This window comes from Micromys minutus (assembly GCF_963924665.1).
Source record: "Micromys minutus genome assembly, chromosome: 9".
Lineage (NCBI taxonomy): Eukaryota > Metazoa > Chordata > Mammalia > Rodentia > Muridae > Micromys > Micromys minutus.
This window is the reverse complement of record NC_137978.1, coordinates 26,536,795-26,561,749: the sequence shown is the minus strand read 5'-3', so window position 1 is coordinate 26,561,749 and position 24,955 is coordinate 26,536,795. Positions and strand designations below refer to the sequence as shown.

General features: G+C 47.9%; 1 protein-coding gene across 1 annotated transcript; it reads right to left on the bottom strand.

The window, feature by feature from the left end:
* Nucleotides 1–6,689: 6,689 nt before the first annotated feature.
* On the bottom strand, nucleotides 6,690–24,910 carry CYB5RL (cytochrome b5 reductase like). Its single transcript, XM_080920692.1, has 7 exons — nucleotides 24,878–24,910; nucleotides 22,891–23,158; nucleotides 20,700–20,848; nucleotides 18,166–18,253; nucleotides 13,760–13,864; nucleotides 10,620–10,823; nucleotides 6,690–7,677 (listed from the first exon to the last, which is right to left on the bottom strand). The coding sequence occupies exons 2-7, from the start codon at nucleotides 23,086–23,088 to the stop codon at nucleotides 7,474–7,476; spliced, it is 948 nt and encodes a 315-aa protein (XP_080776818.1). The 5' UTR covers nucleotides 23,089–23,158; nucleotides 24,878–24,910; the 3' UTR covers nucleotides 6,690–7,473.
* Between the last annotated feature and the right edge of the window lie 45 nt (nucleotides 24,911–24,955).

Sequence of the window (24,955 nt, the reverse complement as noted above, 5' to 3'; positions counted from 1 at the left end):
ACCACGTGGGTAGCAGATCAAGTATCCAGTTCAGTTTTTTATAACAACCTTTCAGAAGAATTACCAGTTTCTGTTCACTGTTTGGTGACTGGAATGGGTTCAGAGAGAGAGATTCCTGGTTATTGTCCTGACACCAGTAGAGAAAAGCTTTGTACTGTGTTTACCGCTACACTCAAGTATGGGGTGCAGACTGGATGCCCAGTGAACAGCCGCTGGGAGAAGGGACTAAAAAGCTCATTTCATTTTTAGGGAACTGATGCTCACAGAGGCAGAGTAGTTTACCCGGGATCATACAGCTTCTCTACAGCAGAAATAAAGTCCGAAACTTCCACAGACCAAAGTCTGGTCTAAGCCTGTGTGGTGGCACACACCTGAATCCCTTAACCTGGGAGGCTGAGGTAAGAAAATCATGAGCTCAAAGCCACCAGAATGGACCCCACTTCAAGACTTAGTACCAGGAATTTAAAAAGGACCCCACCCCTTACTTCTTGGTTTGTGTGTGGTGCTTGTATGTGACCCTGCAGCTAGGCTAGTCACCGTTAAGCCCAACTTAGCTCCACTCTCTGCCAAGAGCTGGAGTTTCAGTCATGCCTAGCTCTACAAGGCTGATGGAGATCTAGTCCTGTGAATGGACATCAAGCTTCTCCCCCATTGAGCCATCTTTGAAGCCCTAGGTTTTCATTACAGTGCTTACTCTGTCCCATGAAAGCTTGTCTATGGAGTTCTGAGCTGGGGTGCAGACTCGGGGTAATACCTGAAATGGCAGGTAATGGGCCAAAACTTCACAGACTCCCTCCTTGAGTGCTACCTCCTGTCAGGACTTTTATCATGCCCACCAGGGCAGCAGCAGGCCTTTGGCAAATATTCCATCAGGAATAGGAGCCAGAAAAACAAACAAAAGAAGGAGAAGGAGGAGAAGAAGAAGGATAGGAAGAAAAGGGACCCAGATGACTTCTTGCAAGTCCAGAGACAGAAACCTCTCTGGGCTGCATGCAGGCTCCTGAGAGAGAGAGAGAGAGAGAGAGAGAGAGAGAGAGAGAGAGAGAGAGAGAGAGAGAGAGAGAGAGCTGAAGGTTAAGGTTAATGGTCAGAGTTCTGGTAGAGGAACAACAGTGTGGCTGCTGGGAACTGCAGGGAGCAAATGCAACCCCACTTTCTGGCTGTGGAAACTGAGGCCCAAAGAGGATGGGGGGGGGGAAAAGAACCCCAGGCTCACTGAGTGCTGTGCACTGGGCAGAACACTAGGCCTTGCCCATCTGTTGTAAGAGCTGCTGCTGCTCCTCCTAGGGCATAGGTGACAGTCAAACAAACTCTCCTGTTCTCTAGCAACAGTAAGCCTTAAACAAGATGGTCAGTGGGCACCCAAGGCACTGTGTGTACCACTGTCCACCAAAGGCACAGGTAGGGTTTCCATGTACACTCCTGCCTTCTAGTGTCTCCAACGCTGAGCCCACCCAGGAAGGCCAGAAGTACGAGGAGTCTGTGTCCTCTACTAGCAAGTGAGGGGGATGGTTAGTTGGCAAAGGCTCCAGCTTCTTTATCCTTTGGTGGGACAGTTCTGCAGCACATCCTGCAGCTACTTGGCATGAGTTCTGGGTGAGCTCAGAGGGATCTTGCCTTCCACATCACCCTTTACTCTCTGCATACTCAGATCACCTTCAAAATCCTTGCTCATTTGGCTTTAGGGTAGAGCAAGCTCCAAACAATGTCATTTTATTGTATTTTATTAAAGATTTATTTTTTTATGTATGTTTTGCCTGAATATCTGTCTATCCATCACTCGGCATGCCTGGTACCCAGGGAGGTGCTGGATCTCCTGGAACTGAAGTTATAGAAAATTGTGAACCACCACGTGGGTGCTGGAAACCGAACTCAGGTCCTCTGTAAGCATAAGAGTTAGCTATCTTTCAAGCCTCTGTTTTGTTTTTACGAGGCAGGCAGGATCTCACTGTGTATCTGACTGGTCTCAAATGCTCTATGTAAACCAGACTGGCCTCAGACTCACAGAGATTCAAGTCCTGCAGCCTCCCCAATGTTGGGACTAAAATCCATGCCACCATACTTAGCTCTTAATATCATTTTATAACCTAGTATTCGGACAGGTTTGATGAACGCCGCACTTGGGAGGCAGAGGCAGGCAGTTCTGTGTGTGAGGCTAGCTTGGCTTATACGCAGCATGTTCAGGCCAGCCAGGGCTACATAAAAAGACTGTATATTAATGGAAGGAAGGAAGGAAGGAAGAAGGAAAGAAGAAAGGGAGAGAGACAGAGAGAACTAATTATAAATAAAATCCAGTACCTATAGTGGGCCTTCAGTGGATGTGGTCCACTTCGGTGTGTTATCCTTTTTCAGAATTCAACATCTTTAAAGACACAGCCCCAGGGGAACCATGGGCTGGCCTAAGAGCATCATCCAGGAGCAGGTAAGAGCCAGGGGCTGGGACATGGTGAGAGGAAGGGGTCAGAAACACAGGTTAACACATAGTATGGCTTCTAAGGCAGCTTCCACATTCATTTTCCCACTGTGTTCAAATCATGTCCTCCAGCTGAGAGGTCTACGTCTAACCATGTGTCCAAGTTTTAATTGTTTGCTGCAAACAACCTACTTCTCTTTTTCTTATTTCAGGGGCCCCTGTGGTCAGCCAGACCAGAGACCAAGTTCCCCTGAACCCAGGTGGAGGGGCTAATCCAGGCCCACCTGCCCTCCAAGTGGCTGGTGTGTCCTGCCATTCTATTCAGTCTGCCCACCTGGCCACCATTCTGAGAACTGAGATCTGGGATCTGGTCAAGACTGTCACCCCACCCCATATAAGCTAGCATTTTCTGTCACTGGGAGCAGCAGACATGGTGATGTGGTGGCCTCCAGCCAGGGTCTGTGGGACCTGTATACAGACAGCTTTGCCACCTCCCTGTATGTGAGCGGTCCTGGGACCCTCAGGAAGCTCTGTACTAGAGCATGACAAAGAAACTCAGTTCCCAGCCTGCCAGTCATTACCAGATGTGAAAACAGTGTTCACCTGGGCAAGGCCAGCAGCTTTCCCAGCCACCTGAAGATGACACATACTACAGCTCTCCTCTCTCTGGCCAGCATTACGTCAGTCATGACCAGTGGGACATGCAGGTTGGTAGCTTTGAGTGGCAGTCCTCTAAATGGTTAATAAAAACATGGGAGATAAGTAATCATCACCCATCACCCAATACTGGAAATCTGGGGTAAAAAAAAATCCTCCAAAGTGTGGGAAAAAGAATTAAGGTGGTGTTGGTGTGAGGGTTCTGTTGTTTGTTTTCTAAAAATTTCAGAGTCTTGCCATGTTGCTCAGGTGGGTCTCGAACACTCCCACCTCATCGTCTGAGTAACTGAGGCTTTGGGAGTGCATCATGCTGGGAGTGCAGAGGGTTACTGACAATGATGTTTGGGAAGAAATGCACCTCACAGAGGTCACCATGAGTTGAGCACCAGGGAGAGGAAAAGATGGGGGTACACCAGGCCAGTTATGCTTTGAATATGAAATGTCCCCATATGTTGAAGGTCTGATCCCCATGTGTGGTGCTATTTTGGAAGGTGCTAGACACTTTAGCAGTACCTAGCTGGAGAAAGTAGGTCACTGAGGGTGCAGGGGTGTTGGGGTGCCTCTGTGGGCGGGTGCATCTTGTCCTGACCCCTTCCTGTCTCTGCTGTTCTCCTGGCTGCTAGGAGGTAGAAGGCTCTCCTCTTTCACAGCAGCTGCTAGGATGCTAGACCCCAAGCAGTGGAGTTAGCTGGCCATGGACTGAAACGCTCAACTCCTTCCTCCATTTTCTCTGGGATAGTTTTCTCGGTGGTGAGAACCTACTAATACAGGCTGGGGACATGCAGGCCAGGCTATGCAAACCGTTTCCCTCATCCTCACTAGGATAGATGACCTGAGGTACAGTTACATCCTCATTGTAGAGATGAGCAAACTGAACTTCAAAGGGACTAAGTTACTTGCTGTGGGTCACAGGAAGAGACTTGAAGCAAGGTCTGCTTCATTTTAAACGTGGCTGAAAAGGAAAAACGAAGAGTGTGCCACCAAGGGGTTTGCCAAGTCATTTTGATTTGAGTTCATGTGGTAAAGAGGAAGAACAAGGCCCCCTACCAGGTCTGGGGGCCAGGAACATTTCTGCCTGCATATTGTGTCTTCCATACCTAGAAGGCCTGGGGCACAGCAGCTCAGAGACTGTCAGTGAATTACTGAAGAGTGTGGAGGCATGAGGGGGTAATTCTATCAGGAGGTAGGAGAGCCCATGAGCACTTGAAGTCCCAAGTTTCTGCAGATATGGACCGGCTACATAGGATCATTTTGTTTTGGTCTGTTTTTGAGACACCCTCAGGTGTCTAGAGCTACCCTCAAACTTCCTATGTAGCCAGGAATAATGTTCATCTGACCCTCCTGTCTCCACCTTCCAAGTGCTGAGGTTACATGTATACGTACACCTGGCTGGGTACAGTAGATACTGTTTTGCAATCTAATTGTAAAACAGTTCCTAAACACAGGTGGGGGAAAAAAATAACAAAGTAGCTACCAGGGAACCAACATCTGGATTGGCCAACAGCTCTTTCAAATCTTTTCTGTAACACAATACAAGAGCAGCTCTGGCCCGAACCTCTTCTTTCTCATTCTTTTTCATAGACTCCAGCCTTGGCTGTCTCATGCCATACAGAAACAGAAGTCTTTACATGGAATTTAGGTGTGCTCACTTCATAGAACTGTTAAAACAATTAACGCATGTCGGAACTTGTGCCCCCTTACATGATCTTGGTGGCTCAGAGGCTTAGTTTCTGTCTCTAACCTGGGGTAAACACAGTGGTTCGACTGATTCCCCATAGATAAAGAGCCCCACCACCTATAAAGTACTCCCCAGTTTTGCTGTATCCCAGGTCTCTACCTCCAGGTGGTGCTGAGCACTCTGTGTGTTAGGAATACGGTGGCTGGGTGTGGCCACACAGGCTCTGGCTATGCTTCCAGACTGAATAGAGGGGAAATGACAGAATAACTTGGGGTGCTGATCTGTCTCGCTCACAGAGAAGTGAGCTCTTTGTTGGTCTTCTGAGGCCTTCAGGTCATGCTCAGGTCCTGAGTGTCCTTTCTGCCACTGCACTATCACACAATGGCAGTGCCCAGGGGGTACTTCATCCCCATAGCCTACAGAGAGCCAGGTATTATTACAAGGACCTGGGCAGCTGACAGGACCCACCCACAAAGTGGGATGACCTCATGAATTCCAATCAGTCCTGTTTTATGCTCGCCTATACCCTGCCAGGCACAGCAAACACTATTGTGAGCTCTCAAGTACCCAGGTAACAGAAGACTGTTTGGCATCTTGACATTACAGACACATTTGTGCCCTCACCAATATTCAGGATAACTAATCCCACCAGTATGGCAGCTGCCTGATTCTACACTGAGGGAGGTGAAGAGGAAGGCAACCCGCCCAGGACAGGGGATGTCAGTTGCCTCTGAGTCGTCTAATCTACTGTCAAGGCATCAAATATCTAAAATGGTACAGAGAGAGGCACGTGGGAACTGCCGTAAGCTCCTCTCCTTAAGTAGGGCCTCTCTGACCCTCCCAGGGATGAGCAAAAGCATTGCTTTTGAGGCTTCTATCACTGTGCTGAGGGGTGTCCCTGACTTTCTTACAGGCTCAAGCCCTGCTCACCACTCAGCACTGTGAACCCCATTTCTGTAATATTCACCCCTTTCAGAGCTAATGTGAGCCAACCTGTGCCTTGGCTGGAGCTCTGCAGTGGGAGGGCTGTACCTAGCATGCTGCTATTTCCTCAGACAGTTGGGCTCCTAGCCCCCAGGAGCATCCGTAAGGACAGTAAGACCCACTAAGGCACCCTCATGAAGTTCTCAGAGGTCCTGATAGATGACATGTGCCTTGCCCCAAGTCACAGGCAGGGCAAGGATAGCCCATGGACCCTGTCTGGGAGCTCTGTCTCAGTCTTGTCACGTTGTGCTAGTAAAACAACCCAGAAGTTGAGGACATGGGCCAAACAAAATAAAGTGTCTTGACCTATGTTCATGCAGCTTCAATTTGCTCATGACACTTGGTTCTGAGAAGTCACACCTAATGTCCTATAAAACCATGACAGAGGTCCTAAACCTCTGAGGTGCAGCCTGCAAGTTTTCCATCACCCAGCTGTTCACCATGGCTGTGCAGGGAACAGAGATTTCTTTGTTGTGATTTTTCCGGGTGAGATAGAAAAAAAAAATCCTCCATGCCCCACTATGAAGATGAGGTAAGAACAGATGTGCTGTGACTGAAGGGGACCCAGGGATCCCTCCAGCCACCTTTACTGCTGCTATCCAGGCAAGGTTCCCCAGAGGCCTGTGGAGCCCAGTTTGCAAAGCATAGGAACAACCGTGGGCGGGGGAGGGGAAGATGGGAGACTTGTAGGGCTGTCTCAGCCTTCTTCTTGGGTAAGTCACTCATAGGCCTTAGTTTACCCGTTGGTACACCGAGTTTGCTGGACAGGGCTTTCTGTCATCTGAGCTCTGCTATGGAGGACAGTTGCAGCTCCATAGTTATAAACGCCTAATCCTGAAGGTTCTGGCACTCAGTTTCCAGCATTCCACTGCTGAGCATTAGAAGTCTGGGACTGTCCGCATGTACCCTATGTTGGTGCAGCACTGGGGCCCAGGCTGTGGAAAGCAGAATTCATTAAGTCAATGTGATGCCCAGGGGCAGTGAATTCCCTGGAGAGGGCATGCCCCACGCAGGATAGAGGAGGTGGAGGTGGGGGCTGGGTGGACCTGGATCAACAGCCACTCGGTGGGCAGAGCTGGGAGAGGGACCCAGGTCTCCTGACTCCTGCTCTATCTTTAGATCTCCATAGCAACCGTCGCCAGGGCACCGAGAGCTGAAGGCATGGGCTATGTGGCTGCCTGCAGGAGGGAGGGGCATTTGCCTCTGTTCCTCTTCTTTTGTGGGGAAAGGACTCTAAGCTGGCCTCCTGAGCCAGGAAAGAAACTGAGCATGAAGCTGATCATGGTAGGAAAGACTTGTCACAGATACAGAGATGATCCAAGGCCTTGTTCTGAAATCATGGTCAGGTCATAGACCCAAGGCCATGAGCAAGCCAGGTTTACCCCACAGGAAGCACAGAAGTTAAGGTCCTCCAAAGAGCTCTGAGCTTTCCCCAAGTCATTTTGTTCCCTGGAAGGACAAGAGGCTCCTCACAGCCTTGTCCTGTCCAACTCCCACCAGCCTGAGCTCAGCAGGACTCCATTTGCTTGGCTCCCTTGGAGCAGTCTTCCCTGGCTCCCAGGATAACTGCTGGCCTTCCTCCGCACAGCAGGATGCAGCAGACAGGAAAGGAAGTCCCAAGGGTGATGACATTTGCCCAAGGTCTCTTGGCAAGTCAGCAGCAGGGCCAGGCCTGGACTCCATGTCTTCTGCCTCTGATCTGGGCTTCTCTGTGTATGCAGATTAGGGCCCAAGGCCAGAGCTAGAAGAGGAAGTAGGAGTCCTCGGTCAGGCCAGCAGACAGCAAACACCTAGCCATGTCCTCAGTAAATGCAGGTGAGCCACAGACTAATGTAAATGGCTTTCTCCGGCAGCAGGCTACCAGTTCATCAACCAGCTCCTGGCCCAGGTGGCCAAAGTGGGTCTTGTCACGGTAGCTCCAGGGAAGCTGTTCTGGGGAGACCTCCTGGGAAGTCAAGAGAGAGCAGCAATGACTCCTGGGGGTTCTTGGTGTTCCCCCAGCTAGCTCTTTTCTGTCACTGCAGGACATGGGAGAAACCATTCACCAAAAGAAGCTTCTAACTCAACTGCCACTGCTAAGCTGAGTTCCTAGTCTCTGAGCCAAGAGATGAAGGCCTGGGCTGTGGAGAGCCAAGGTCCTGCCAGAGTAAGAACACAGCCCTGGGGAGGCCAAGGAGCTCCTATGTACCTTGCGCTTTTAGGCCTTGTAGCCTCACTTCAAGGAATCTGGATGACTCCCAGGTCCCCTGGTGATCTGGATCTTCCTACACTTCCCCAAACATTCTCACTATCTAGTGGAACCTCGAGGGTAGAGCCAGCAGACTTCACTGGCCCGTCTCTCCTTCCCACTTCCCAGTTCTCCCCAGCCCCTTGGTTCCACTGGCCCTACTTGAACTGTGTGCCTCAAGATGCACTGAGTCTGGTAGGTGCTATGGCAACAGGGGTGTCTGCAGGATGGACTTCCCCATCAGCAGAGCCAGGAAAGGTGAGGAGGTGCCGGGGGAGGGAGGGAGCACAGCAGGAACAAAGGCTAGCACCAGAAAGGCACAGCACAGTTGTACCTGCAAGCTTGCCAGTGACACCAGGACACAGCACTAGGGAGGGCAGGCCAGGAGATGGAGCTGTCCAGGTCACTAGGCCACTGGGCTTGGGAAGTCCTGAGAACATGGGAGGCAGCAAAGGGCTAGGAGCAAGGCAGTGCAGGATGACGTACAAGCTGGCAGGAGGTGAAAGGAGTGTTGCCAGGCTCAGGCAGAGAAAGGGGCAACCTGTGTCAAGCACATGTGTGTGAGTAGACCTACCACAGTCACCCTTACTCCTGCTGTGGAGCCAGCCAGCCCATTCCCCTGTTCAACCTTCAGCATCATCAAAGCCTAGCAAGGCCAGAGGTGAACTGTCTCATAACTTCCCAGCGGAGGCTCAAAGGCTACCTCTTTCTTGCAGCGTTCCTGACTCTGCTTGCCCTCCATGCTGGCCAGCATGTATGTGTACTATCCCGATGGACTGACAGTGGCCTCTGTGCAGGGCCAGCTGGGCTGGTACCCAGCTCTCTGTTGCTGTTACCTTGTTACCTCAAGTTCCGCATCTGGGAAGAGACAGGATGGCAGTACAGACCTCATGAGACTGCAGCGGGGATTGAAGTGCTCTGAGTGGCACATAACATGTTTAAAGAAAAGCAGTACCCTGGTCGGCCAGTTTTGTCAGCGTGGATACAACTGGAGTCATCTGAGAAGGAGCCTCAGTTGAGTAAATGGCTCTATCAGATTGGCCTAGAGACAAGCCTGTGGAGCGTGTTCTCAGTCTCTGTCTCTCTCCCTTTCTCTATCCCTCTCTCCTTCCCTCCCTCCCTCTCTCCCTCTCCCCCCCCCCCACGAGACAGGGTCTCACTATATATAGTTTTGGCTGGCCTAGAACTCACTATGCAGACCAGGATGACCTCAAACTCATAGAGATCTGACTGCTCCAGCCTCTCTAGTGCTAGGATTAAAGGTGTAAGCCATCATGCCAGCTCATTGTCTTAACTGATAACTGATGTGGAAGGGCCCAGCTCACTGTGGTGGTGCCACCCTTAGCGGGGAACCCTGGACTACTAAGGAAGTAAACTGAACAAGCCAGGAAAAAGTCTTCCTTCACGGACTCTGTCAGGTTTGAGTCTCTGCCATGACTTCCATTCCAGATGGACTAGAGATGAAAGTCTGATGTAATCCTTTTCTTTCCCAAGCTGCTTCTGGGTCTTCAACAGCAGTAGAAGGCAACTAAGACAGACAGCTATGACCAGCTGTCCCTGCAGACAGGTGAGTGTCCCTATGGCAGAGGGTATCATTTGTGGCCCTGGCATCTCTTCTGTGGTTGAGGATGGAGGGAAAGAGGGCTAGGCAGCAGCCGGGTATGAGTCTGCTAGGTGGCTGCGCGTTTCTCTTCTTGGCCCAGGCTTGTGTAGCGTGTGTGGACTTCCCTTGTCCCCTCTGCTGCACACCAGCCTTCTGTTTTATGCCTGCCTTGGGCACCTTCTGCTTCGGTTAATGTTCACCAAACAGACCCTCCCGTGTGCATCTCAAAGAGCTTTCTGCCTGTGGACAGGTCTGCAGACTCTGAGTCTACAAAGCTCTGGAGGGGGACAGCAATCCAGTTTCCTGGCCCCAGCCATAAGGCTGAGGATCATGTAAGCTGTCAGAGATTTTCCAAAATTTTCTCAAAATGGAAATTGAGGAGGGGGTATCTGCAGTATATCACGTTGACCCTCAAGCAAAATGACATGGGGAAGGGGCAGCAGGGAACCCCAACCTAGGGAGCACAGAAAACAGTGAGATTAGACCCTCTAGAAAGCAGACAGACAACGGTAGTGGACGGTAACTAATGGTGATGAGAAATGCCATGCAATGGTGAAATGGTGAGAGTTGGGGACACAGAGCAGGACATGGGTGGCTTCCAGCTATTGAACTTACAGTTGTTCCACAGCTGTGTGGAGGAACATGTGAAAGTGGCAGGGACCTTACTAAGGCACTGCCTAGTCAGTCTTGATGGAGCCCCTACTCTGGGCCTGGCCTCATGCTAGGCACCATGGTGCATATGTGAGCCCAATTCTTAGCCACAAAGATGTGAACAGGACTGCTGCGGCTTTGACTCCACACAGGTGACCCCAAGGGATGGGTGGGGCACAGCTGAGGGCAGCAGCTACAAACTGGAGCTTAGGAGTGTGAAGCATCTGGGGCCCAGCACCTCTGTAAACCTGCTTCCTTCCCTGCATGATGGACCTGGAAATGCCTACACTCCACACGGAGCACCTGGGATTCTTAACACGGCACAGGGCAGAGGCTCCAGCCAGTCCTCAGGACAGCACAATGTGAATGCAGCTTGTTAGGGGAGAGGTCCCCACCCTAGGCTCACCTGACTGAGGACAAAGATGGTTCGAACATTCCAGAACCTGGCCTGTTCCTGCAAGAAGGTCTTCAGGTAGATGCCCTCAAAGGTCTTGAAGCAGCCAACCAAGGTGACAAAGGTCTCATCGTCTTCATTGTCAGTGATGCTCTGCAGGATAGGCACCATAGGGGCCAGCCCTGTGCCTGCCGCCAGCATGAGGAGTTCACCATACTAGAGAGCAGGATGGACAGACAGCACAGTGAATGGTGGATGACTGCCCGCAGGGTCTTCTCTTGGTCTTACCTATGTTGGGCAGCAATGCATTTCTCAAGTGTACCACGTGCCTCTGCCATGCTCTTCCCCGGTGCATAAAGTCACCTGGATTATGAAAAGCAGGTAAAGCCTGCAGAACACAGCTCATGGGACTCTGAGACTTCTAGAGAGCAAAGTCCAACCTGAAAGGGGACTGGCTGCCTTTTAACATTTCTCTACAAAGACTCTGCTTACAGCTGACAAGGAGCTCAGCTATCTTCCAAAGCCACTTCCTCTCCCACCAAAACCTTGCCCCTCCCAACTCCATCCCAGCCTGCTCTCCAGACTACCTCCTCTGATTCTGGGGAGCTCTACAAAGGTCTTAGGACTCCAACCTAGAACTCCGAGCCTCTCTGAAGTAAATGAAGTCATGAATACATCTACCTAGCATGGCACTGGAAGGCAAGTTTCTGCCCAAGAGAATACTACCATCAACCCATCAACCCTTCCTCATTAAGCCCATTTCCTGTCTCTACATTCCTTAAAACACAGTGCAGGCCTTTCCAAAGTCAGTCAGTCAGTCTCTCTGTCTGCCTGCCTGTCTGTCTGTCTCTGTATGTGTATAACCCTGTCTAACTTGGAACTCACTCTATAGAGCAGGCAAGCCTCAAATTCAGAGATCTACCTGCCTCTGCCTCTCAGGTGCTGGGATTAAAGGGGTGTTGTCACCACCACCTTGCTCTCAAAGTCAGTTTCTTAAAGGTTAATGCCTGAAAAATATTCACCTTTTCATTCCAGAGACTAGGCATCTGTATATAAATATCAACCCTGTGATCTGGGCAAGCTATTTTCCTAATCTGAACCTCAATCTCCTTCACTGGTGGAAACAATAATGAGAGCATTTTCCTGAAATAGCTCCTAGCTCAGAACTGCCCTGAGGACCAGATGAGGTAACATAAAGGCCGGGTATGGAGCTGAGGCTTAATCTATTTCAGTTCTCCCCCCTGTTAAGCCTGAGATGCTAGGCCGGGTCACCCTGTCTGCAACAGTGGTCCCTGCAGCCTCCAGGCTTTTCTCTGTCTCACCCTCCTTTTCTCTCATTCTTGCTCAGGTTGTGTCCTAGGAAGCCTTCCCTGAGCTGAGCTGGGGCGGGGAGGGGGGGAGCAGGGAGGGACTCTTCATTTCCTGTCCCCAGAGCCTGCGCCTCCCTCATACACTGGCAAATACGACCTGTCTCCTCCTGGACAGACACTTGTGTCTGCCTTAGGCATGAAGGCAGAGACAGACATTTGTATGGTTGATTTAACATCTGTGTATAATCAGACAACTACAGAGCAGGTCTGGAAGAGGGTGGGATCCTTGGCCTTCTCAGAGAGCAAAGCAGGCCCTGGCAAAGCTTTGGTGGCTAACTGAATGTGGGAGGGACCATCCTGGCCCTTGCTGCTGGATCTAGGTGAGAAACAAAAGGCTCTGATGTCCCAAGGATGCAGGTCACAGGCACTGGGAGGCTCCCTCATGGGACAAATGGTCAGACCATCTGCTCCAAGCCAGGAAAAGAAACAACATCCACACCCTGTTCTTAAGTGCAGGGACACTGAATAGGGGGACACAATGCAGAGCTGAGCATGGATCGTTCCAGAACACGGCTGGAGGTGATAGCATATACACCTGTATGTGTAAGATGAGTGAGCCCACACAGAGGATTCATTGCAGATGGGTTACACAGTATATATGGGGGCATATCTTTACTGGGATGGCACCCAGAGCCTCATAAGTGTAAGGAAAGTGTCCTATACTAAGCTACATTCCAGTCCTGAAAGGGCTGGTATGATGATGTTCATATAAGCATGATTGTGTGTGTGTGTGTGTGTGTGTGTGTGTGTGTGTGTTTGTACATATGCCCATGTATGGGAAGTGAGGCTGGCATCCTGGGGAGTTGGCTTCCAGGTGCATTTGGGTTTCTTCCTTTTGTCTGTCTCTGATGATTTTTTTTTTTTTTTGTTAGTGAACATGTTTTGCATTTATAATAAGGGAAAATACAATAAAAGCTATTTTTAAATTAAACAAAAAGAACGGCAAGGCAAGCATGATTCATTCTTTTCCACTTGTTTTGGTTTTGGCTTTGTTTTCCTAATTATACAGGTAATAGGTGTTTATTCCAGATAATTTGGAAAGCATAATGAAGAAAATGAAAATTGCCCATAATCCCCCAAACCTGCTAATATTTCATACATGTCACATTTTTCTGTGCATCGTAAGGTAGTTTCCCTGCTGGGTGTGTACTGCTTTGTACTTAGCACTTGTCACTGTCTCGTACAGTATAAGCATAGAGCATCATTAAAAACATAACTGTAAAATCTGGGGGAAGGTTCTGTCAAGTACCTGTAACCCAGTGTCCTTAGCTGTTCTCTTTGTTGGATACTCAGTGGCCTCCAGTCTTCTGTTATAAATAAAAACACCACTAGCACAGGCACAAGAAGCAGCACTGGGTTCTGTCCTGTTCTGTTTTTCTTTCTGTGTAATAGACTTCCAGAAATGGAACCACTGGGCCAAAGGATCCTCAAGACCCTCGGTACACACGACTGGACTTCCTACAGGCATGAGGCAGTCCTTTCTGGGAAAGGAGACAAGGCAAGAGCCTTTCAATCTAGAAGTGAGTGTGGAGAAGGAGCAATTAGAATAGCACCTAAGAGTCAGAAGGCATCAGGATCCTGAACTCTAAGTCCTCAAACCTGACCTGAGGCGCGGCAGCCATCCACAGTTTTGGAGTAAAGTGGACAGTGTGTTTACTAGGGCTAATCGATCTCCTCCCTTGTCTAATAAGCCTCACATCACTCTGAGAGTTGGGTTAAGTGTTTGAAGAACAGCATAGTGACTTGTGGAAGCTCCTCAGGACGGAAGGTGCTGGCACTGACCTTCTTTGGTTCATATAAGAAGCGTCCGAAAGGCCCTCTCCAGAAAGCTGTGTCTCCGGTTCTCCAGGACTCCACATACTGGGACATGAGCCCAGTCTGGTAGCACTTGAAGCAAACACAGAAAACAGTGAGTGGACAGGCATGCACCGCTGCACAAACCTTCCTAACTAACATTTGGAACTCCTGAGGGACTCTCACCTTCTTCCTCTGCACCCCACACGCTGGAGCTGTTATCCACACTGGCATCTAGCCACCCGATGTGGATGGTAAGGCTGAGATGAGACTCCAGTGGACCTACCAACCTTCAGAGAGGTTGCACATCGAAATGCCTGAGGGGCCATGCAGGGAGTGTCGCCCAACAAAGAACTGGGTAGTGACTAAAGGCAACTAGCACGCAGTGTCTACCAAGGGATGTCCCTTCTAAGAGGAAGCTGCATCTCAGGTGCTAGTCTGTAGCTTGCAGGGCAGATGTCAGATCTCAGAAGTCTTCCAAGAGACAGAGGAGATCCATATTTTTACTAAAAACCCTCCCACTCGGCAGCCAACGGATTGGGAAAAGATCTTTACCAACCCCACATCTGACAGAGGTCTAATATCCAATATATACAAGGAACTCAAGAAGCTAGACTCCAGAGAATCAAACAATCCTATTAAAAAATGGGGTACAGAGTTAAACAAAGAATTCTCAACTGAGGAATACTGAATGGCTGAGAAGCATCTAAGGAAATGTTCAACATCCCTACTCATCAGGGAAATGCAAATCAAAACAACCCTGAGATTCAACCTCACACCAGTCAGAATGGCTAAGATCAAAAACTCAGATGACAGCAGATGCTGGCGAGGATGTGGAGAAAGAGGAACACTCCTCCACTGTTGGTGGGGTTGTAAATCAGTCTGGCAGTTCCTCAGAAAATTGGACATAGTACTACCTGAAGACCCAGTTATTCCACTTCTGGGCATATACCCCAAAGATGCTCCAACATACAATAAGGACACATGCTCCACCATGTTCATAGCAGCCTTATTTATAATAGCCAGAAGCTATTATATTATGTTCTTCAGAAGATGAATGGATACAAAAATTGTGGTATATTTATACAATGGAGTACTACTCAGCTACTAGAAACAATGACTTTATGAAATTCCTAGGAAAATAGATGCATCTAGAGAATATCATCAAAGTGAGGCAACCCAATCATAAAAATATGCAGTCACTGATAATTGGATACTAGCTCCAGAAAAGTCTGAATACCCAAGAAACAACTCACAGATCATATAAAGCTCAAAAAAAGAAAGACCAAAAAGTGGAAGCCTTCTTCTTAGAAAAGCCTTTTCTTCTTAGAAAAATAAAAGCAATAACAAATGTATAGCACCCACTCTGAGTGGGGTACACCTAGACCTTAAATCACTAATGACTCAAGAGCTAAGAAGAGAGCCTTGTGGCAATTTTTGGTATTTAAAAATTATGTCTAATTTATACACACCAAAAAAACTTTCACTATTTCCATGTTACGTTTTGTTTTACATGTACTTTATGCTCATGGTAACTAGTAAGATTTCAATGCATGCTATCAAACCTTTAAAAAAATCAAGTACTGACAAAAATATATTCATATAGTTTTATTCCAAAATGCTCTTAAAAATCTGTACATGTATCTCTTTTTTAAAAATAAAATTGTTAGAAAAAAAAAACCCTTCCACTTCTGAATGCCAGCAATAAACTTGTAATTCTGCAATCTTGGGCAGGCTAAAGCCAAGTAGATTTGAACACCAGACTCAGTTTTCAGTGTCTGGCTCATTATACACCACCTACTGGTGGGATGACTACTGAGGAAGTGAGCTGTCTACACTGTCTACCTGCACTGTTCTGAACACCATGCTGGGGTAGCAGGACACACAGTTGAGTCTGAAACATCATGAAGATACCCAGTGCCTGAACCATGAACAATCAGCAATAAATATTCCAGTCAATTAATTTATGCAGTCAGGCCTCCTCTGGTGGGCTCACAGGATAGGAGGGATGTATATACACATCTCCGACATATGCATGGTAGAGACAGCTTCACACTCCATGAGAAACTGTAAGCCCATGAAGTGAAATTAGGCTGGCTTCTTGGAGGTGGAAATGTTGGGGCAAAACTGGATTCCCAGGGTGGGAAGACATGCAAAGACTCTTGGGATTTGAGGCTGCACAGGCAAGGGCACAGGAGCCCAGGTCTTCTCTTGGGAAGAACCGATGGCCGTGGAGGGGTAGACTTGGGGGAACGCTGAGACACAAAACCGGAAGGCCCAAAGCTTGAAGGACAGACTAGATTTTAGTGTGAGACCTGCCTTTGATTGTCCACAACTCCCTCCGACACTATCTGCACGAAGCACAGGAAGTCTTGGCTCACCTGGGAGACAAGCGGGAGGGAGAGTTTGTATTGGAAGCTGTATGGGGGCACATTTTGTTTTCTGGGCCCAATTTGGGGAAAGTAAAAACTCCAGCTATAGGGACTAGAGAAATGGCTCTGATGTTAAGGGCACTGGTTCTTCCTCTAGAGGACCTGAGTTCAATTCCTAGCACTAGATGGTGGCTCACCACTGTCCATAAACACAAGACAAAACAAAACAAAGAAAGCCTTAGCTATGGTCCTAGTAGCCCTAGACAGCATCAAAGAAAAGATTCTTCTGGCATAGAGAGCCTGGTTTGGAGCAAATGCTCAAGAAAAACTAAGACAGCTTTTGTCCTACTACCTAAGAGGGCTTTAAGCTTCCATTTCTTCAATGGTAGAAGGGGAATAATATGGTTTTCTTGAGGTCATGAGTTGAAATGACAATAGTTATAAGCAGGTGCCTGAGAACAGAGCCCTCCTCAGTTTCCTCATGGGAAAGTCAACCCACAGATTCCCACTGCCTTCCCAATTTGCAAAGACATTTCCAGCTCTTTCCAGCCAGTGGCTTAGGGATAATGAGATACTGCTCTGAAGGAGAAAATCAGCCTTGCAGCTGGGAGGGATCCAGCTGCTCTGGAGAGCTGTCTCCAGGCTTATCCTCTCAGCAGAAGCGCCCTAGACAAGCAGCGCAGGGAAGCAGGCCATTTGGAGAGGATTTGTGGAATCTCTCAGACAAACAGTAGCATGCAGAAGGGAGCTCGTCCAGGCTTATGTGGAAAGGAATAAACATCCAGGCTCTCAGGCAGGCAAGAAAGTAGGAGCCCAAGTCGGCTCTAGGCCTCAGAATCAGGGGCTTGCTCACCCAGAGCACTCCTTCCTTCACCTCCCACCTTGAGTCCTCCAGGCCTCAAGCTGTTGACCGGTGAAGGAGATAATGACACAGCCTTGTAAGGAGGCTTGGATGTCAAATCTGTTTGTTCTTCCATGCTGATACTCCTTAGGACCGTATGAAGGAAATGTTCTCATGTGTAGGCATGTCAGACCTGTGGCCTATGGCCACAAGCAGCTAAGGACAGTTATGAAAGTGGTCTGACACAAAACTGAACCTTGGAGATGACAGCATGATGCTGTGAAGACAAAGGCTAGCCGTGCCTAGCAGAGCAACGGTTGTCACACACAAAGCTTCACTCGCTGTAGGTAAAATGTCAGTGGGTCAGCAGGTCCATGGATCTTGAATCTCTGGGGCATTCCGTATGCAACCCATTCCACTGATTCCTGACAGCTCTTCCAGTGGCCCAGCTGCCACACAGGCATCCTCTTCTCCACCATGTGGGCTGAACAGAGTTCCCAGAAGGCCTGTTTTCTGTCACCCTTCCCGAAGTCTGGCTATCAGTGCTCTCAGCCTAAAATGTCATTCATTCCTCGCCACCATCAGTTCAGAGAGGATGTCAGGAAAGTTCTGTCTGCAGGGTCTTTATGCCCAGTTCTCTCTGGTATCCTGCCACCTTCTGTGCCACGATGAATGCCTTTCCCAGTTCATGCCTCTTCTGTTGTGCCTCTCCCAGCTCTCAGAGCCTTCTCCCCATACTTCTCTTGTTTCTTGGCCCTCAAACACATAGCATCTACCAGGAAGCTGGGCTGAGTTTGGCTGGGTCTCCACTCTTATGACTAGCATCATGCTGTATTGTATTGGTCTGATCACTTGTCCTGGGTCCCTCCAGGTCAGGCTGGACCCCTGTGCCAGTACACACAGGTGCAGGGACTTTCTCCCCACTTCTCAGCTCAGTACTCTATTTCTACCAGAATATAAAAGGTGATAAGGTATAGGATTGTTCTATAATCTCCTTATAACATCTGGGCACAGCATCCTCCTCCTCCTTAGAAAGGTAGGAAAAGACCCCATCATAAACTATTGCTCCTTCAAGTCAGCCCATTCTCGGGCCAACTAATAGATGGGACACCCCCCCCCCCAAGCGAGCCAGAGAGGGAGATATAAGTCCATAGCAGAATCTTCAAGAAGAACTGACTCACCTTGATTAAAACGTCAAAGTATCCTTCTGCAGTGATGGGGCTGATGGGAGTGTAGGCTCTCTGAATTTCTAAGCCATCTACCACACCTCTGGAAAGGAGAAGTGCACAGGAAGTCAGGGAGTCAGCTGTTTAATAAGCTCCTATCAGGCACCTCCCCTGCCAGGTTAATGAACATGAAGGGTAGGTTCTAGTCATTCCTGAAGTCCTCACCAAGGGACAGGTAAAAACAGCAGAAGGGAGAACAGTGAGCTCACCACTATCCACACTACTTGTGAGACCTTAGCACATTACGTAATCTCTCAGCAGCACCTCCTGTAACATAGAGGTAGTCATTTAGGTCCTGGTTGTGTGACTTCACTGGAATTAGAATAGTATATCAAAGAGTACACTGATGCTGTGTGCAGTTTGAGGGACATTGCTGTAGTTTCTGTCTCTACTACAAAATAGCACAGATTAAAGCAGCTGCTAACAGCTTATGCAAAGTTACCAGAGACCAAGAAGCACAGAACTGGCAGAGTCCTCTAAGGGGCCTGAGTTGTTTTTTTACAATGTTGCCAACAATGGGGTCAGGAGAGCAATCTTGAGTCTTGATAATAGTTAGGTGTGAACACTTACAGTGCACCAGGCATATTATATACATAGTTTCATTTAAAATAACAACCCAGGGCTGGAGAAATGACTCAGAGGTGAGGAGCACTCACTGCTCTTGCAGAGGACCCTGGTTTGGTTCTCAGCACCCATATTGGGTGGCTTACAACTAACTAACTGCCTGTTAGTTTCAGGAGAGTCTGACACCTTTTTCTGACCTCCATGCATACTGCACACACAATGCATATACATACCCTCAAGCACACATGCATACACATAAAATGTAAATAAATAAATAAATCTTTTAAAACATGCAGAATGCAGTATTAAGAGAAGGAAAGCCCTTGTACAGACGGCATCTGGCCATAGCTCCAAATCAAAATTCAGTTCTACTCCTCAAAATATTTCAGGTAGTTAAGTGACACCACTGCAGCAGGTGAAGCCTGCCGTGTCTCAGAGGGCTTCACAAATGAACGTGAACTCAGAAGTCTGCTGGAGTCAGGTATTGAAACATGAGCAGCCCACTGACAGGTGAGGCCAGGAAAGGAAGTAACTCTAGCAGAGGGAACAACTCAGGCTGGACAATGTAGGCAAGCTAGGAACTTGTAGTTGGATTTTGAGGCTGACAGGGACACATGTGGACCTGCATGGTAGGAAAGGAGCTTGGGCAACCATGTCAAGAATGTCATTATGGAAACAATGAGGAACACCAGACTATGTCTTACTGAGTGGCACGGTCACATGTATTAGGAATGTCACTGGGTGGTAGAGAGGATGGAGGGGAGTCAGCCTACAAGTGGGGTGTCCTGGCCACTCCAATCTATGGAGAGCTGCAGAGTATTATAACCTGCATTGTGGCTTCTCCTGACAGCTGTAATAGTGAACTTCAAGGATTGAAGCAGAACTCCAGCACTTGGAGGCAAATCGCCAGTCTGACCAGCAGTTAGCTCTTTCTAGTGCCCTCCTGCCTTGTCTTTTGGCCATGCCTTGAGGGCTTTATTTTTTGTTTTCTTTTGGTTTGTTCGTTGGTTGGTTTCTTCTCTTCTTGCCAACCCTATTCCTATTTTTCTTCCCACATATGAATATGCTCCTGAATGCTGTCTGGGTGTGTGATATCATCCAGGTCCATGTCTGCAGTACTGATCTCTCTGCAGAGCCTCACATACCCATAACAATGAAAGATGCTCTTCCAGGAAAGGTGGGGGTGGTTCCGGCCGGGGATGCACAGGTCAGAAGGAAGCTCAGAGGACACTTCTCATAGAAAAGGATATTAACAGCAGTTCAGCAACCAGGCTGTGTAGGCTGAAATCTGGATACCGTGACTTGGTGGCTGTGGGAGACTGGGATACTTTTTTTTTTTTTTTTTTTTTTGCTTGCTTGTTGTTTCTTCTTTTATTATTATCATTACTGTTTTTGAGATAAGATATAAAGCCAGGATAGCTTCAAACTTGAGACGTAGCTAAGGCTGAACCTAGACTTTCAGTTCTCTTGCCTCTAGCTTTTATATGTTCAAGTTCTTTACTTTTAGTGCCCTTCCTAACATCAGATGCTAATTACACTGTCTCCAAAGGTAGACTGCTTGCCTTCAAATCATGATCCAATACTTCCTGTGTGAGCAAGTTCCTGAAATCCTCTGGCTTTAGCGTCCTCTGGGGATTTTGTGAAGGTTAAATGAGTTTATGAATGTGAGTAGACAGAACTATACCTTGGCTAGTAAGTACTATCAAAGTGCTAGTGTAATATATATATACACTATAATATATATATTAATCACAAAAACATTTCTGAGCTCCACACCAAGATCCTTGAGTTTTATGCTGCTATGTCCATTCTGAAGAAGGCAAACAAGGGCTTAAGAAAGGTCAGGTAAGCTCCTTGCCAGCTACGCAGCTTGTCAATGACAAAGCAGGGTGGCAGACATTGGTCCTCCCACTACCTGAATGTACCGTAGGATGAGGTGCTGCCCAGGAAGCAGGCCGAGTTGACTGTTCCCAGGTAGTGTGAACCGGACAAGATACGTGTCCTTGGTGACCTTCTCCATGGTGCTGATGTGGAAAGCCAGGAAAGTCTCTGGACTCAGCTTGGTAGAACAGCCCTATAACAGGAAAAGATTTGATTTCCTAGAGGTCAGACCCAAGGGACACACATCCTTGCTACTTCCCCTGATTTTGGTGACAGACATCTCTTGATGTGACAGAGAGTTGGCCCCTGCTTTTCTTTGACCTACAACAGAGTTTACTCTTTTTTTTTTTGTCTTTTTTTTTTTTTTTTTTACAGATGACAATTTCTTTTTTTTAGATTAAATTTATTTATTTATTTATTTTATATTTTTTATTAGATACTCTGTATTTACATTTGAGATGTTATCCCTTTACCCTATCCTGCTCCCATCCCCCCTTCCCCTCCATTTGCCTTCACAAAGGTGCACACCCTCCTGATCACCCTCTCCACCCCATTGCCTTGGCATTCCCCTACCCTGGACCAAAAGTCTCTTCTCACATTGATGCCAGACAGTGCTATCTTCATCCACATACGCAACTGGATCAATAGGTCTCTCAATGTGTGCACAAAGGTTGGTGTTTTACTCCATGAGAGTGTTGGAGGGTTTGGTTGGTTGGTAATGTTTTTTCTGTGAGGTTGCAACCCCTTTCAGCTCCTTAGCTCCTTTCTTTAGCAACCTCATTGGGGAGTTTACTCTTCTTGTAAACCTTCTGTAGCTCCCCACAACTGCAGGACCAAACACAGGCTCCTTAGCCTGCATTCAAGGGAGCAGTGGACAACTACAAGCTTCATTTTATTTGCCACAGAACAGATCTTAGACTCCAATTCCTCCTCCCAAGGCCCACCTGCCACTGCCTACCTACCTCAAGGTCTTTATTGTTCAAATTGTATCCTCTATACAAAACACCTGCTCATCTTTCCGATCTAGAGAGCAAAAAATTGATGGAGCCTTAGAGATGGTCCAATGTAACATCTTTGTATCATAAACGGGGAAAATGAGACCTGAAAGGTCTTAGGTTTTGGATTTCAGGAGGAATGCTGGGGTAGACTGTCTTTCTAGAAACAGATTCATTAATATCAGAGACAGATAATATGGCGGGAGTTCCAAAGAAAGTTCAGGCTCATGAAGCTAAATGGGTGTTCTTCTTATAGGCTTCAGAGAGAAAAGGGTGGTCTTAGGTCATGTAGCCCATAATACACATTGGCAGTCAGGTTGTCTGACTCCCAGGAGGCAGGAGAAAGGAGACAATTTAAAAGATAAAATTATTAGATTGAAATATGCTGTTTTGTCCAGGTGGTGGTGGTGCATGTCTTTAATCCCAGCACTCAGAAGGAAGAGGCAGATGGATTTCTGAGTTTGAGGCCAGCCTAATCTACAAAGGGGAGTTCCAAGATAGCCAGGGCTACACAGAGAAATCCTATCTTGAAAAATCCAAAGAGGACAAAAAAGCTTTTTTTTTTTTTGTAAGACTTACTAAATTTTGTAATATCACTTAACTTTTTGTTATCACAGGTGATTACAGAGCCACTATATGCTGAACACACAACTCCTGTGAAATGAATGAAGGAGTTAGAAAGGAAAGAGAAAGTTATTAAGATCCAGGTAATGGCAACACCCGTTATTTACCTGGCTGTATAATAATACCAAGTCAGTTTGCTCTTTTGAGTGAGTTTTGCTCACTCACAAATCCTCAGTGGCTTATAGGGCCTGGGGTATTCAATAGATATCTGTTGGGTGAAATAATTACTAGGTTCAGTGTTAAACATTACAAATAACTGGGTCCATTTTATAGTTGGGGGAAAAAGGCATCAAGAGGGTAAGGGTCTTAGACTACATCCACATAGCTAATAGGTTAATTTCAATAGGTCTGGACCTTGCTCCTTGGTACAACCTGCTTCCATTATAAGGACTTTTTTCTTTCTACCGTCTAGTCAAGGAAGGCTTCCTATAGCAGAGGCACTGGACAGGGAAGGGCAGGGCAGGGCAGGGCAGGGCAGGGGAGGGGAGGGGAGGGCAGGGCAGGGGAGGGCAGGGCAGGGCAGGGCAGGGGAGGGCAGGGCAGGGGAGGGGAGGGGAGGGCAGGGGAGGGGAGGGCAGGGCAGGGCAGATAGATATTGCTACTCTGGACTCCTCACCTGGCTCTCAGGTGGCTGCTTCCCACTCAGCAGGCTCCTGTCATTTCTGGCTTGGGCTGTTTCCCATCTTTCCAGGTCTCGGTAATAGAGGTCAAACACACAGGGAGAGCAGCCACTGCCGCAGCACTGGGAGGGCAAGGGCTCCACAGGCTTCAACTGCAGCCAAGCCTCAGCATCGTCATCCTCCCTCTCAGCCATTGTCAGCAGGGCTTGGGCAATATGGGGGTTGGGGGAACAAGTGGAATAGGCTGGGCTCTTTGTTGTCAGGCTGGGAGAAGGAAAACATGAGGGTTATACTCTGTTCTCTCACTGTCCTCAAAGCCCACCAGGCTACAGGGATAGAGATGACTTAGCCAGAGGATCTACTGTCATACAGAAAACACTTGCTGCTTACAATTATTGGGGTTTTGTGTGCGTGTGTGTGAAATAAATCTTAGCAGAGAAAGGGATTTAAATTAAGAAGACCTTTCTACTGTGTAAGAAGCTCTTTGACTTCAGTATGTTCTGAGGCTGGGGAACCAGTAAGAATGAAGTAGGTGTCTTACTCTTTCTGTATTCTGACAAACACCTGGCATATGGAAAGCTCCCACTGACTCTACGGTCTGGGAGCTAGGTACAGGGTTAGGTGCTGGAAGGCATCAGAAGTGCATAGGACACAGTCCCTGTCCTTCCTAAGACCTAGTATGGAGTTATGGCTCAGTGGTTAAGAGCACTGACTACTCTTCCAAAGGTCCTGAGTTCAGTTCCCAGCAACCACATGCTGGCTCACAACCATCTGTAATGGGATTTGATGCCCTCTTTGGGTGTGTCTGAAGGCAGTGAAAGTGTACTCATATAAAGAAAACAAATAAATCTTAAAAAGAAAAACAACCAAACAAACGAAAAAAGACCTAGTATGGTGTTACATCAATCCATCGTTAGTGTATGCTGTGTATCAGATACATGAGTGAATGATGTTTCTCTTTATGCCAACTATTCTTTGGGTTTGGGGAGGGGTGTATTAAAGTCAGACAAATGAAAATGCTTTGTTAACTGTAAACAGATGCACAGTCTGAGTGTCAGTCATATTGTCCTGGGCCTTTTTTGTTTTTTTTTTTTTTTTTTGTTTTTGTTTTTTGCCTTCATGGGGTTTAAACAGTCCTATTGTCTCAGTTATTTTGGAAATTGGCAGACAAGTTGGCCATATCGTCATAGTTTTAAAGACATGGCTCTTTCCCATCTGGTAGGCACAATCCCTGTTGCAGCCTTGGCCTGCATGCCTACTCCTACTCTTCATTCAGGCCTTGACTGAAAGGTCATCTCCTCTCAGAGATCTTCCCAAGTGACACGCTTTTGTCATTGTAATGCAGCTGCTCTAGAAGCCAGGAAGAGTTCACCGGACAGTCACTAAACAAAACAAAATTGAGTAGCAACTTTGACAGTGGTCAGATAAGAAACCTAAGGACTTGAACAGGATGCATGTGTGCGTTGCCACCGTTCACATAGGTCACTCTTGTATTCACTCGGTGGTCCCTCAACTTATGCTCTACAAGCCCACCCGGTGCTTAGCACAATACCCACCCTGACCCCCACAGCGAGCCTGCCAGAGTGAGGCTAGTGCAAAGAGAACGAGCCGTTCCCGGCATTGGCCTCGTCTCCGGGATAGGAAATCTCAGGAGCAGAGCAAAAGGAACTGGCTTTCGATGCTGGGCTGAGCTGCGGTGCCAGCAGTCGGCTGTCTGAGCTAGAGGTACCTAGGGTACTCGCAGGCTCTGGGAAGCCGCGGCCAGGAAAGAGTGGGCAATAGCGAGAAGGGTGGAGAAGAGGGCAGTTCCAGAACTCACTAGGCGTCGGACCTGCTAAGACATTTTAACTCCTAATTTTATAGCGAGGAGACTAGGCCCTCTCAGGTTCTAAATGTCTAATAGTCGAAGACGTTCAAAGTACAAGTTTGACGTCCCTACACTCCTCCGCTACAGCCGCAACCAACACCACCACGCTCACCTACCTACTTGCAAATCTCTTCACAGGAGTTACTTCAGAAACCCCAAGCAAAAGAAGGCTTTGCAGGTTCCACCTATAAGGA